The sequence below is a fragment of the Phoxinus phoxinus genome (genome assembly GCF_949152265.1).
Source record: "Phoxinus phoxinus genome assembly, chromosome: 4".
Classification (NCBI taxonomy): Eukaryota; Metazoa; Chordata; class Actinopteri; order Cypriniformes; family Leuciscidae; genus Phoxinus; species Phoxinus phoxinus.
In genome coordinates, this window is record NC_136879.1 from 41,996,322 (window position 1) to 42,010,513 (window position 14,192).

The 14,192-nt window shown below is 38.7% G+C and overlaps 2 protein-coding genes across 5 annotated transcripts in view; both read left to right on the top strand.

The window, feature by feature from the left end:
- cldn15lb (claudin 15-like b) overlaps nucleotides 1-904 on the top strand; it is a 12,815-nt gene extending 11,911 nt beyond the window's left edge. Inside the window, exon 6 of the mRNA XM_079609347.1 lies at nucleotides 317-904. Within this exon, the coding sequence (XP_079465473.1) occupies nucleotides 317-407 (91 nt within the window). The 3' untranslated portion in view covers nucleotides 408-904. The remainder of the gene's footprint in view (nucleotides 1-316) is intronic.
- Nucleotides 905-1,765: 861 nt separating this feature from the next.
- Nucleotides 1,766-14,192, top strand: part of atg16l1 (ATG16 autophagy related 16-like 1) — a 30,155-nt gene continuing 17,728 nt past the window's right edge. Inside the window, exons 1-10 of one of the 4 annotated variants that reach the window (XM_079609114.1) lie at nucleotides 1,790-1,984; nucleotides 3,298-3,409; nucleotides 4,678-4,771; nucleotides 6,739-6,844; nucleotides 7,217-7,290; nucleotides 9,189-9,440; nucleotides 10,545-10,610; nucleotides 11,287-11,373; nucleotides 13,380-13,448; nucleotides 13,794-13,838. In XM_079609114.1, the coding sequence (XP_079465240.1) occupies nucleotides 3,304-3,409; nucleotides 4,678-4,771; nucleotides 6,739-6,844; nucleotides 7,217-7,290; nucleotides 9,189-9,440; nucleotides 10,545-10,610; nucleotides 11,287-11,373; nucleotides 13,380-13,448; nucleotides 13,794-13,838 (899 nt within the window). In that variant the 5' untranslated portion in view covers nucleotides 1,790-1,984; nucleotides 3,298-3,303. Of the gene's footprint in view, nucleotides 1,985-3,297; nucleotides 3,410-4,677; nucleotides 4,772-6,738; nucleotides 6,845-7,216; nucleotides 7,291-9,188; nucleotides 9,441-10,544; nucleotides 10,611-11,286; nucleotides 11,374-13,379; nucleotides 13,449-13,793; nucleotides 13,839-14,192 lie in introns of all 4 variants that reach the window. The other 3 variants (XM_079609115.1, XM_079609116.1, XM_079609117.1) reach the window with 3 other exon arrangements.

A 14,192-nucleotide genomic window follows, 5' to 3' on the forward strand; every position in this document is an offset into this window, starting at 1 on the left:
CTCCGCCCCCTGTGCCGGGAGCAGCAGCTCATTTGCATTTAAAGGGACAGACACAAAACGGTGTGTTTTTGCTCACCCTCAAAAAGTGACGATTTTAACATGATATATAAAAATATCTATGGGGGTATTTTGTGCTAAAACTTCACACACACACTCTGGGGACATCAGAGACTTACTTTACATCTTGTGAAAAGAGCATTTTACCCCCCCCCCCCCCCCCCCCCTTTAAGTAAAAATACAGTATATATGTACTTTCAGTGGTGTGTGTGTGTGTAATAAAACAAACAAAACATAAATCTCTCTCTCTCTCTCTCAGGGCTCAGAGTTATAACTACAGCGCTACACAGCCGCAGAAGATCTACAGATCAGCGCCGTCAGAGAACACCCTCTCCAAAGCTTATGTCTGAGGGGATTCTTATACCTTTCCTTTCGTTTTCTTCTTCTTCTTCTTCTTTTTTACATGGACATGCTTTTTTAGTACTTGCATCTTAAAACTCAGCATTATGTAATTGCCCAACGTTCTTGAAAGTGCTATTGCCCTCATAGTCATGTTTATTGCACAATTTTATGCATTTACTTGCATATTCTTATGCATTTATTGTGAAATATTATTATAGTTTAAATATAACTGTTCTTATGTGTGCATGATTTAATCATAATCTTGCATCAAAATGTAATATTTTTCTAATTTTTGGCTGATGTCAGCAAAATATCAATCAGACTTTATTTTAATATGAAACACCTGCTGTACATTTGTTTTTTCATTTAATCTCATGTTTCATATTGACTTTAATACTGTTATGTCATGTGAATTTTAGTATGTTATATAAATGTTACATCGTCTGTTCTGGTGTTTTGCTGTTATATGTGTGTTTCATGTGAATAAAACAGTTCTGTGAAGTTTTGCAATTGTGCAGTGTTTTATTTAATGTTTTCCAGTTATCAGTGTAAAAAAAGTGTATATTTATATAGTGTGCGGATTGTACAAATCTCGTTGATTCCTTTCGGTACAAAAAAACTAACATTTTAAAAAAAGTTAAATGAGATTTACTCCTTTCTGATAGACCTTGAATCGGATATGACAATAAAGTTTGATAAAACAATGTAATTATAACTCTTATCTTGATATCTCTTGAAAAGTCATACATATCAGAGTCAGACAATGAAAAAATAAATCTATAGAAATAGAAATAAATCACTCAATCTCACACAGACTCACTCACACACACACACACTCACTTACGCACGCACACACTCACTTACGCACACACTCACACACACTCACACACACACACTCACTCACTGACTCTAAAACAGACACTATTTCTATTCAAAATCTATTATTTCAGATCGATCAAAATGGCTGTTTTGAAACACTGTTCTTGTGACTTTCATAGAGAAAGATATATAAAAACGTACAAAACTGCGTAATATTAACTCTAAACTCTCTAACTAAAAAAGAATATAAAAAAATTGTTGACTATATACCCCAAAAATACTTTATGATAGAGGTTTATTGGAGATTCAGATTCACAATACAATTAAAATTCTCACCCTGTTTTCAAAATGGACGTGTTTTCGTGTCACACTCTAACATAAATCTTAAAAATATGTCATCATTACCCTATTTCTATATGTATACACTCTGTTTCTACATCGTTACCCTCTCTATACATTATGTATTTGCTCTTCTTTTCGTTTACTAATGAGTCATATCATGATGAAGGCTTCAAATAAAGTTTGATTTTCGAAGGGAAAACAACATGCGGTCGTGACGTCAAACGCCTGCGACGGCGCAGCAGGAAACGTACGTCTGTTGAGCCAAAATGGCGTCCGTGATCCTTCAGTCTGGAGTGGGTTAGCGTGAAACCTGTCCGAATAAACCTCAAATGACACGGTTCGGCTCTTATTAGACGGATTAATTATTTTTTATCATTAAGAAGAATCCATCTAAACTAGCGAGGACGCGTTTAGATGCTGTGAGGTAAAGTAAACCTGCTGTTTATTAAAAGTGAAAGTCAAGTGCAGCGATTAGCTTCTGCAGATCTGATATAGCTCATTAAAATAACTGAAAAACACAACAACTACTGATTATTCATTAATAATGACGCTATTCATAATCAGATTACACATTCTGCGGTTTGTGTAAGTGTGTTCTCGGAAGGCGCTGTGACAAATGATCAGTTCAATTGATAGCATATCTGTCAGAGATCTGTCAGTGTTTCCCCCTCGTATTATTATTATTTATATTTTCCATTTCTCAACTGTCAACTGTCTTGCATGTTTTCAGCACTCGTGATTCAGCATCATGCGAGGTTTATTTCGATCCTGCTGCTAGAATGACATGGCAGATCTCATAATCTGATTCATATGAACCCTGTGTGATTGATTATTACTTATTGTCATAAATATCTGATCCAACGACTCATATCAACCACGCGTGATCAAATAACTTGAAATATCTTGAAATAAGTCATGAGCAGATTCATGAAAATATAACATGTATGTAGAGTACAATACTCTTTAAATGTGCATTAATGATCTGCCAGGTATTATTTAATGTAATCAGTAATCATTTTTTAATGAAAGTTATGTATATATATATATATATATATATACACACACACACACACACACACACAATTTAGTAACTGTAAATAAACAAATACATTTAATTAAATAAAATAAAAAAATTGTATTTTTAAACGAAAATCAGAAATGTTGCCTTGGCAATAAACTGAAATAAGCTTAATAAGTACTAAAATTATTAATTGAAATTGAAGGAAAGGAAAATGAATTAAGCCTAAATAGAGAGATAAAATCTCTAAACAAAAAACTAATCAAATGAAAAAAGCACAAAATGAAATGATCAAAACATTTAACTAAAATTAACATAAAAGCTAAAATGTATAATTCAAAATATGAATAAAACTTCATAAAAAAATATGAAAAACACTGTCCTTCGGCATGAAGATGATCATATTTGTGGGTCTGTGGAGATTAATCTAGAGTAATTATCTGTGATCTGTGTGTGTTTATTAGAGTAATGATCTGTGTGTTTATTAGAGTAATTATCTGTGATCTGTGTGTTTATTAGAGTAATTCTCTGTGATCTGTGTGTTTATTAGAGTAATTTCTGCTCAAACTATGACCACAAATATTTCATTTTCCTGTGTTTGATTTTGAGTCACTTCCTCCTGAGTTGAGGAGAGATCTTCCTCTTTTCCCTGTGGGCTGAACGTGCCCTGGATTAAGAAACACTCGTGTGTGTGTGTGTGTGTGTGTGTGTGTGTGCAGGAGGAGATGGCTGGACGTGGAGTCGGGTGTTTGTGGAAACGTCATGTTGTGGAGCAGCTGAAACAGAGAGACCGAGTGCAGCGTCAGGCCTTTGAGGAGATCATACACCAGTGTAAGACAGACTCACTCTTTCTTTCTTTCTTTCTTTCTTTCTTTCTTTCTTTCTTTCTTTCTTTCTTTCTTTCTTTCTTTCTTTCTTTCTTTCTTTCTTTCTTTCTTTCTTTCTTTCTTTCTTTCTTTCTTTACAATACAATACCATTTTATTTGTATAGCACGTTGACAAACAACTGGTGTTGTCCACAGTGCTTTACAAGGCCCAGAAAACAAACAATAAAATATAATAAATAAATAAATAAAATAAAAATATATAAATCAAGATAATATTAACCCTTAAAGACCTGAACATTTTTGGAGCGCCTGACTCGCCTGTTCTTTTCTTTGTTTCTCTAACCCATCATAGCGGTTCAGCATCAAGTGCCTTATATCATTTTAAACAGGAGAACCTGAAGTCTCCATCTAGCTCATTTCAATTCCCAATTTTTCATTATTTTTGTCTTGGAATGGATGAATTTACCAGATTTAAGAAAAACGATAGCACATTTTTAGAGATTTTTTTTTTTACTCAACTCAAACAAATCCTCCTGAAGTTTGGATTTTTGCTTTAGAAAGTTTTACTTGGATATTCTAGATATCCAGATGAAATTTTAACTACATGTAACAATCCCTGAGCCATTTATTACAACATTATTATAGGCGATTTTCAGTGAAAAGCTGGTGTGTGTTTTTCAATTTACTGACAATGTAGATGTGTCCAAAAAAGTTCAGGAAGTAAAATAAATAGAAAACATTGTAATAGAACACAGAAGCAAAAGTGACATATATATATATATATATAAACCAATCTGGGCATGAGGATGGGACTAAGCATCAACAATCATTCCTGTTTGGCTCAGAGAAACAAACCACATGTGTTTCTACGACGAATCAATGCTGATCAAAACCTGATGATGCGATCACATTCACTACGGAGCCTCTGAATGTCCAAAGCCGCGAATCTCCTCTTTACGGGACTTTTTAAAGCATACAGATTGGATTAGCGGTTCAAAAGTTATTAAACATTTAAGAACAATAGTTATTTTATTTTATCTGTCTTTAAGGGTTAAAAGCTATTGACTTTTTTCAAAGTTGATTTAGACAAAGTTTATTTCTTGTTAAGTGAGCTGGAAATTATTATTATATATATATATATATGTCTATGTGTGTATATAGTAATATTACCGGTATATATCAAACAATCCATGAGCCAGTCAAATGCACAGGGTCTCCTCTTGTTTTTATAACTTTCCTACTAAATGTCGCACAATTTGTGTGTGTCTCCAGATAACCGGTTGTTGGAGAGGTCTGATCTTCAGGTTGTGTTTTCTGAACGTCTCCAGACCGACAAGTATGAGCATCAGAACAGACACGACCTCAGGTATTCATCACATCTAATCTGTGGTAACATTGAGAGGAAATAATATGTGTAGCGAGAAGAACGTTACTTAAAGGATTAGTTCACTTTAAAAAAAACTTTTGCTGATAATTGACTCACCCCGATGTCATCCAAGATGTCCATGTGTGGTGATGGCGCAATGGATAAGACACTTGCCTTTAGTGTGAGAGACCCGGGTTCGAATCCACTGTGAGACACCAATGTGTCCCTGAGCAAGACACTTAACCCTTAGTTGCTCCAGAGGCGTGCGACCTCTTATATATAGCAATTGTAAGTCGCTTTGGATAAAAGCGTCAGCTAAATGAATAAATGTAAAATGTAAAATGTCTTTCTTTCTTCAGTGGAAAAGAAATGAAGGTTTTTGATGAACACATTTCTCCATATAATGGACGTCAATGGGGACCAAACGGGTCAAGGTCCAGATGACAGTGTCAGCGCCGCTTCAACGGGCTTTAAACGACACCAGACGATGAATACGGGTCTTATCTAACGAAACCATCGTCATTTCAAAAATAAATAAACAAGTTTAAGTTTTATAAGCACAAACGCTCGCCTTGCTCTGTTCTGTGATGCGCGTTCTGTGACGTCACGTGATACGCAGTTACGCTGTAAAGGTCACGCTTCTGTGAAAAGTAAAACATTTCTGTCCTGACGAAAATTTTCTTTTAGGCTTTTTAATATTCCAACACCAGGATACACACACGAGATGGGCATTTTAAACAATAAACTGACACAAAGACATTTGAATATGTGTGTATGTTCCTCGTTCCGCACATCTGTAAACACTGACTCGTCAAGCGTGAGCTTTTCAACGCAACTGTGTATTACGTGACGTCACGAACGCGCATCACAGAACAGAGCAAGGCGAGCGCTTGTGCTTATAAAACTTAAACCTTTTTATTTATGTTTGAAATGACGATGGTTTCGCTAGATAAGACCCGTCCGTATTCATCGTCTGGTGTCGTTTAAAGCCCGTTGAAGCGGCGCTGACACTGTCATCTGGACCTTGACCCGTTTGGGGCCCATTGACGTCCATTATATGGAGAAATGTGTTCATCAAAAACCTTAATTTCTTTTCCACTGAAGAAAGAAAGACATGGACATCTTGGATGACATCGGGGTGAGTAAATTATCAGCAAAAGTTTTTTTAAAAGTGAACTAATCCTTTAATGGAGAGGAAACAATTATCCATACAAAAAAGTAACATGATCAGTAGTTGACAGAGAAATGAAGATGAGTGAGTGAGTGAGTGAGTGAGTGAGTGAGTGAGTGAGTGAGTGAGTGAGTGAGTGAGTGAGTGAGAGAGTGAGTGTGTGAGTGAGTGTGTGAGTGAGTGAGTGTGTGAGTGAGTGAGTGAGTGAGTGAGTGAGTGAGTGAGTGAGTGAGTGAGTGAGTGAGTGTGTGAGTGTGTGAGTGAGTGTGTGAGTGAGTGTGTGAGTGAGTGAGTGTGTGAGTGAGTGAGTGAGTGAGTGTGTGAGTGAGTGAGTGAGTGTGAGTGAGTGAGTGAGTGTGTGAGTGAGTGAGTGAGTGAGTGTGTGAGTGAGTGTGTGAGTGAGTGTGTGAGTGAGTGTGTGAGTGAGTGTGTGAGTGAGTGTGTGAGTGAGTGTGTGAGTGAGTGAGTGAGTGAGTGAGTGAGTGAGTGAGTGTGTGAGTGAGTGTGTGAGTGAGTGTGTGAGTGAGTGAGTGAGTGAGTGAGTGAGTGAGTGTGTGAGTGAGTGTGTGAGTGAGTGAGTGAGTGAGTGAGTGAGTGAGTGAGTGAGTGATTGAGTGAGTGAGTGAGTGAGTGAGTGAGTGAGTGAGTGAGTGAGTGAGTGAGTGATGCATGTTTCTGTGATTGGTTGGTTTAGGCCACAGAAAACATCAGTAACCTGATATAAAGTCAATGGAAGTCTATGCAATGTCCTCAGTAATACAGTGAAACAAACGTGTGTGTGTGTGTGTGTGTGCAGTCCGGGCGTTGACGGTGGCCGCAGTGACTCCCTGCAGCAGGAAATGGCTCAGATGAGGATCAAACATCAGGAGGAGCTGACGGAGCTGCACAAGAAACGAGGAGAGGTGAATGATGGGATGTGCTCTGCGGTTACGACAGCACTCACACTGACATTTACATGCCAACGACCACATTTACATATTCAGCAGCTCCACTCTTCCCAGTCAACACTAGTGTTACAATCCTTGACTTGTGACTCAGAATGAGAGTGTTTAAACTAGATTTTTATAGGTACTAACCTTCCCTTTCATTAAATCAGTTAAAGACTCAGATTCAGTGATTTTAATGGGCATTATTCATATATGTAATTGTTTTAGTAAATGTTGCTGTTTATTAAAGGTGTTAAAAATTAAAATGCTTCAAATCATTGTATTTTTGTGTTTATTTTATGTCAGAAAGCATGGCAATAAATATATCTTTGTGTGTTTTTTTTGCAGTTGGCTCAGAACGTGATCGAACTAAACAACCAGATTCAGCAGAAAGACAAAGAGATCCAGAGTAATGAAGCCAAGTGAGTTTATTATGTGCGCTCTTCATGTGTCAGCGGGATAATCTCAAGTCAAATTTATTTTCATAATGCATATTTTTAAAGTAGCTTTACAGAAAATCATGATGTTAATATTGATTTCTCTTATAATTAGTGCTGGGCAACGATTAATCACATCCAAAATAAAAGTTTGTGTTTACATAATGTGTGCTGTGTATAATTATTTTGTATATATAAATACACACACACATGCATGTATATTTAAGAAAAATGTGTTATTTATATATAATCTAAATTATATATACACATTATATATATATATACATGCATGTGTGTGTATTTATATATACAAAATAATTATACACAGCACACACACACATTATGTAAACACAAACTTTTATTTTAGATGCAATTAATCGTTGCCCAGCACTAATTATGTAACAAGATAAAGAAAAAGTGGTTACACTGTATTTTAAGGTGTCATTGTTACAGTGTAATTATATATTTAAGTGCTGGGTAATATTACGCAACTACATGTACTTACTATAGAGTTAGGGTTTGGTTGAGGGCAGTGTTGGGGAAAGTTACTTTCAAAAGTAATGCATTACAATATTGCGTTATTCCCTTAAAAAGTAACTAATTGCATTACTTAGTTACTTTTTTAGAAAAGTAATGCGTTACGTTACTTTTGCGTTACTTTTTTTCCCCACCTGGGCTGGGCTTGTTTTTTTATAACACAAAAGTTGTATTTTTGGGCAAATGTAAAGACCCGTTCACACCAAAAGTGAAATAATAATCCTCAGGCTGAAGGACATGTGTACAGTAGAGGAAAGCAAATCTTTCTATCTTTCTATAGTCATTTCTGCTTATTCAACTGAATCATCGAAGGTCAGAAGTACATTGGTCAATAAAGTGAGATTAAGTGCATTAAAATGTATGTTTTATTTAACATATTTAGTTATTGGAGGTTTGCATAGTATTCTGATTCTGCATTTCACTGATTTAATTCATTTTGAGGAATATTGAATATGTTTTTGTGTGCAAGTGAGATGAGTAAATGCTCACATTTAGTCTAGAACTACAATAAACATCATGTTCACACACACACACACACACACACACACACAGACACACACGTCTCAACATGAGGACAGAAGAGCTGTCAGTAAATGGGTAAATAAAGTAACTTGCGTTACTTATTTGAAAAAGTAACTCAGATATTTTGTTGTAAATTTTAAAAGTAATGCGTTACTTTACTAGTTACTTGAGAAAGTAATCCGATTACATAACTCAAGTTACTTGTAATGCATTTCCCCGAACACTGGTTGAGGGTTAGTTACATGTAATTATGCATAATTTACTGTTATTACTATGGTAAGTATATGTAACAAGGACACTGTAAAGTACAGTTTTACAAGCCGAGTTATGGATTCACGTGTCAAATCGCCATTATAATCACATTTTGAGATTATATAAACAATCTCACAGCTGAGATTTGCTATATACAGGTGAAAAATGAGAATATGGTGCAAAAGTTCATTTATTTCAGTAATTCAACTTAAAAGGTGAAACTAATATATTATATAGACTCATTACATGCAAAGTGAGATATTTCAAGCCTTTATTAGTTATAATTGTGATGATTATGGCTTACAGATTATGAAAACCCCAAATTCAACATTGGAATATTGTGAAAAGGTTTTCATAATCTGTACGCCATAATCATCACAATTATAACAAATAAAGGCTTGAAATATCTCACTTTGCATGTAATGAGTCTATATAATATATTAGTTTCACCTTTTAAGTTGAATTACTGAAATAAATGAACTTTTGCACCATATTCTCATTTTTCCAGTTTCACCTGTGTATAAATATTCTTTATAGTATATATTTTTTATACTTAACGTGTGTTTTTCCAGGATGTTGGACTATCACCAGCAGATCTCGCGTCTGGAAGGGGAGTGTCGTGACCTCCGAAACTCTCTGTCCGATTTGGAACGAGCCAATCAGACGCTGCGAGATGAGTACGACGCCCTGCAGATCACGTTCAGCGCTCTGGAGGAGAAACTACGGAAAACCCTGGAGGACAATCAGGAGCTGGTGACGCGCTGGATGGCGGAGAAAGCCCAGGAGGCCAACAGACTCAACGCTGAGAACGAGAAGGACACCAGGTCAGAAACACTCTTATACTGAAGAACCAGACATGATCTTTCAAGTCATCCTCATTTATATAGCGCTTTTAACAGTGTAGATTGTTTCAAAGCTGCTTTACAGAGATAAACGTATAATTTAAGGTAACAGATTGTTTTTGGCTTTATAGCGGTTCTTGAATAAAGATATTTTCCAGCTAAAGTTAGTTTTGATTGATTCACTTCCGTCGCAACGATCATTAGTTATGAAACTAGAGACCGCTAAGACGACACCGTTCTCTCTACACACACTTTAAACGCGAACCTGTGAGAAACACTGATGGCGCTCACGTGCGCATTAAGAATTAATTATATAGTTATGTGCGCATGTTTGTAATTCCCTGCAAACCAAGCCTAAACAAACTACTTGTCTGGCCTTAAACATTTTAGACAGAGTTTTATCACGTCGGGGTAGATACGCGAAACCAAAATCATCCCGACAGCGCTTTACGAGACATCTAGCCTTTATTATGTATATCTACGGTTATAGTGAGCACGGATCCACACGCTTCGAAAATCCACCGGGAATAGACACTCTTTTCAACACACTAGGCTTTGGAACTCACTTATTCTAATCACACACACTGTTTAGGACGGATAGTATGACATTGGGAGGCAGGGTGACTCTTTGAACGGAGCGTTTCACACACCACTGCAATGAATATGTTGAGAAAAATGAGTGTTTTTGACTTGGATGCATGTTTATCTATATTAGGAGAGGCCAAAACCTTTAAAATACCATAATCGGGGCACTTTAACTTAAAAAATATTGATTTTGGAGTATTTTCTGCCTGTAATAACACACACCCTTTGTGTTATTCAAGCTTTTACTTTTAATCTCAGTGTGTGGGGGGAGCTGATGTTGGCCAGGAGTCGTTAACGGCCCATATGTGTGTGATCTGAACCTCGTTCTCAGTCTCGCTGATTAACTGATCAGTCGTTAAGCGTCGTTTAAACACAATGAAGCCGGGCGCCACCCGTTTCCTGACCTCCTGATTGGCTGTTTGAATCTGACTGGGGGAGCTTCTGTAGAGTTTAAATGTGTGTTTGCTCAGTGTGTTGTTGAACACATCGATGTCGTCGCAGGCGCAGACAGGCCAAGCTTCAGAAGGAGCTGGCGGACGCAGCGAAGGAACCGCTTCCCATAGACCAGTAAGTGTGTGTTCATAAGTGTGTGTTCATAAGTGTGTGTTCATAAGTTTGCTTGAGGTTTTGTTTGGTTTCATTCATTTTCATTCATTTATGAAACTGAGATCTCCAGTTATGGACATTTCTGTAGTGAGAGCACTCTCTGTGAACACACTTTTTATTAAAATGATGCATTCATATCCAGTACAGTGTTATTTTAGTATTATTTATATGCTATTATATGATATTGATATGATATTATTAATTTGATTTAGCTTTTATTTTTATATTTCCAGTTTTCATTTAAGTTTAAGGTCTAGTAATTTGTTTTACAATGTCATGTTTTGTAATTCTGTAATTTTAGAACTTAAATTTATTTTAGTTTGTTGCCAATGAAGTAAGTTTAAGGTTTTATTACTTTTTCCATTAAAGGATAATATTTTCCCCCTTTTTTTTTGGTGTGTGTGTGTGTTTGTGTGTGTGTGTGTGTGTGTGTTTGTGTGTGTGTGTGTGTGTGTGTGTGTTTGTGTGTGTGTAGAGTTTACATTTTATGAGGGCATATTGTATATTGTTTTAAACCATATAAAATGCAGCATATTATCCTGTTATCACATTATTTCAAATAAAATGTTGTTGTTGGGAATCCTATTACCGGTAAATCATTGAAATCTCATTGGATGCTGGTGTCTGATTGGTCTAGAGATGATGACATCGAAGTTCTCTCAGAGGATGCTGGGAAGGCAACGGGTGAAACGTCACCAAGCAGACAGCTCAATCGCACACCCAGGTAAACACACACTCGCATACGCACTCGGTCACTCACTCACTCACTCACACACACACTCACTCACTCTCACTCAATCACACACACAGATATACACACACTCGCATACGCACTCGGTCACTCACTCACTCACTCACACACTCACTCACTCACTCACTCACACACACACACACTCACTCACTCACTCACTCACACACACACTCACTCACTCATACACACACTCGCATACGCACTCGGTCACTCACTCACACACACACACACACACACACACACACACACACACTCACTCACTCACACACACACTCACTCACTCACTCACACACACACACACTCACTCACTCACTCACTCACTCACTCACTCACACACACACACACTCACTCACTCACTCATACACACACTCGCATACGCACTCGGTCACTCACTCACACACACACTCACTCACACTCACTCACTCACTCACACACACACTCACTCACTCATACACACACTCGCATACGAACTCGGTCACTCACTCACTCACACACACACTCACTCACTCATACACACACTCGCATACACACACACTCACTCACTCACACACTCACATACACACACTCTCACATACACACACTCTCACATACACACTCGGTCACTCACTCACTCACTCATACACTCACTCACATACACACTCGGTCACTCACTCACACACACACTCGCAAACACACTCACATACACACTCGGTCACTCACTCACACACACACACACACACACACACACACACATAGACACTCGGTCACTCACACACTCACTCACTCACTCACACACTCACACTCAAATACACACTCGGTCGGTCACTCTCACTCACTCACACACACTCACACACTCACATACACACTCGGTCACTCACACACTCACTCACTCATACACACACTTACATACACACTCGGTCACTCACACACACACACACTCACACACTCACATACACACTCGGACACTCACTCACACACACACTCGCAAACACACTCACATACACACTCGGTCACTCACTCACACACACACACACACACACATAGACACTCGGTCACTCACACACTCACACTCAAATACACACTCGGTCGGTCACTCTCACTCACTCACACACACACACACACTCACACACTCACATACACACTCGGTCACTCACACACTCACTCACTCATACACACACTCACATACACACTCGGTCACTCACACACACACACACACACTTACATACACACTCGGTCACTCACTCACTCATACACACACACTCGCATACACACTCGGTCACTCACACACTCACTCACTCATACACACACTCACATACACACTCGGACACTCACTCACTCACTCACTCACACACACACACACACACTCACATACACACTCGGTCACTCACTCGCTCACTCACTCATACACACACACTCGGTCGGTCACTCACACACACACTCGGTCGGTCACTCACATACACACTCGGTCACTCACACACTCACTCATACACACACACTCGGTCGGTCACTCACACACACACTCGGTCGGTCACTCACATACACACTCGGTCACTCACTCACACTCACTCACTCATACACACACTCACATACACACTCGGTCACTCACACACACACACACACTCACATACACACTCGGTCACTCACACACTCACTCACTCACTTACTCACATACACACTCGGTCACTCACACACTCGTTCGGTCAGTCACTCGCTCACACACACACACACACACACACACACACACACACACACACACACACACACACACACACACACACTCGCTTCCCCACTCATACACTCACATACACACTTGGTCACTCACACACACACAGTTACTCTCACACACTCGCTTGCTCACACACTCGCTTGCTCACACACTCGCATACACACTCACTCATTCTATCACACACACACACACACACAAATTCCACAACTCATGCTGTCCTCAAAATGCTCTAGCTAAAACTGTGTGTGTGTGTGTGTGTTCTGTTGTTCTTCAGTAAACGAGTGTCTCAGCCTCCTCCTCTTCCTCCTGGCGGACTGCTGGATTCCATCACTAATATCTTTGGGTATGTTTTTAGTCTTCGTGTTTTAATATTTCTTTCTTCTCTTCTTCATTCTTTACTCATGGTGAATCTTACTAGAACATCTCCAGGTCATATTCAAGCCCAAAGTATAAAGCAGGACTCGTCATGGAATGAAACCGCATGATGGTCCTAAAAATATCTCCTGGACGTGTGTGTCTGTCTGTGTGTGTCTGTCTGTGTGTGTCTGTCTGTGTGTGTGTCTGTGTCTCTGTGTGTGTGTGTGTGTCTGTCTGTCTCTCTGTGTGTGTGTGTGTGTGTGTGTGTGTGTGTGTGTGTGTGTGTGTGTGTGTGTGTGTGTCTCATTCTACACTCTCTCTGTGTCTGCAGCTTGTCTGATTCTGTCCAACCTGGTTTCGTCCCGTCTGACTCCAGGTGATGCACAGTGTGGTGTGTGTGTGTGTGTGTGTGTGTGAGTGTGTGTGTGAGAGTGATTCTCTCGTAAACTCAGAAGCATGCTAAAGGAAGTATATTCCTGTGAACGGGATTGTGGGTAACTGCTGTGGTGTTTTTCATGCGTGGAACCTCTCCTTTTGGATATATCTGTGACCTTTGCAGGTCTCTTGTTTGCTCTGTGTGTGTGTGTGTGTGTGTGTGTGTGTGTGTGTGTGTGTGTGTGTGTGTGTGTGTGTGTGTGAGTTTTGGCTGGGTGGGTGATTTTCAGGTTTAAACCACGAAATTTCAGTTTCATTAAAAATACTGAGAGAATTGATCGTATTCACTGAGTAA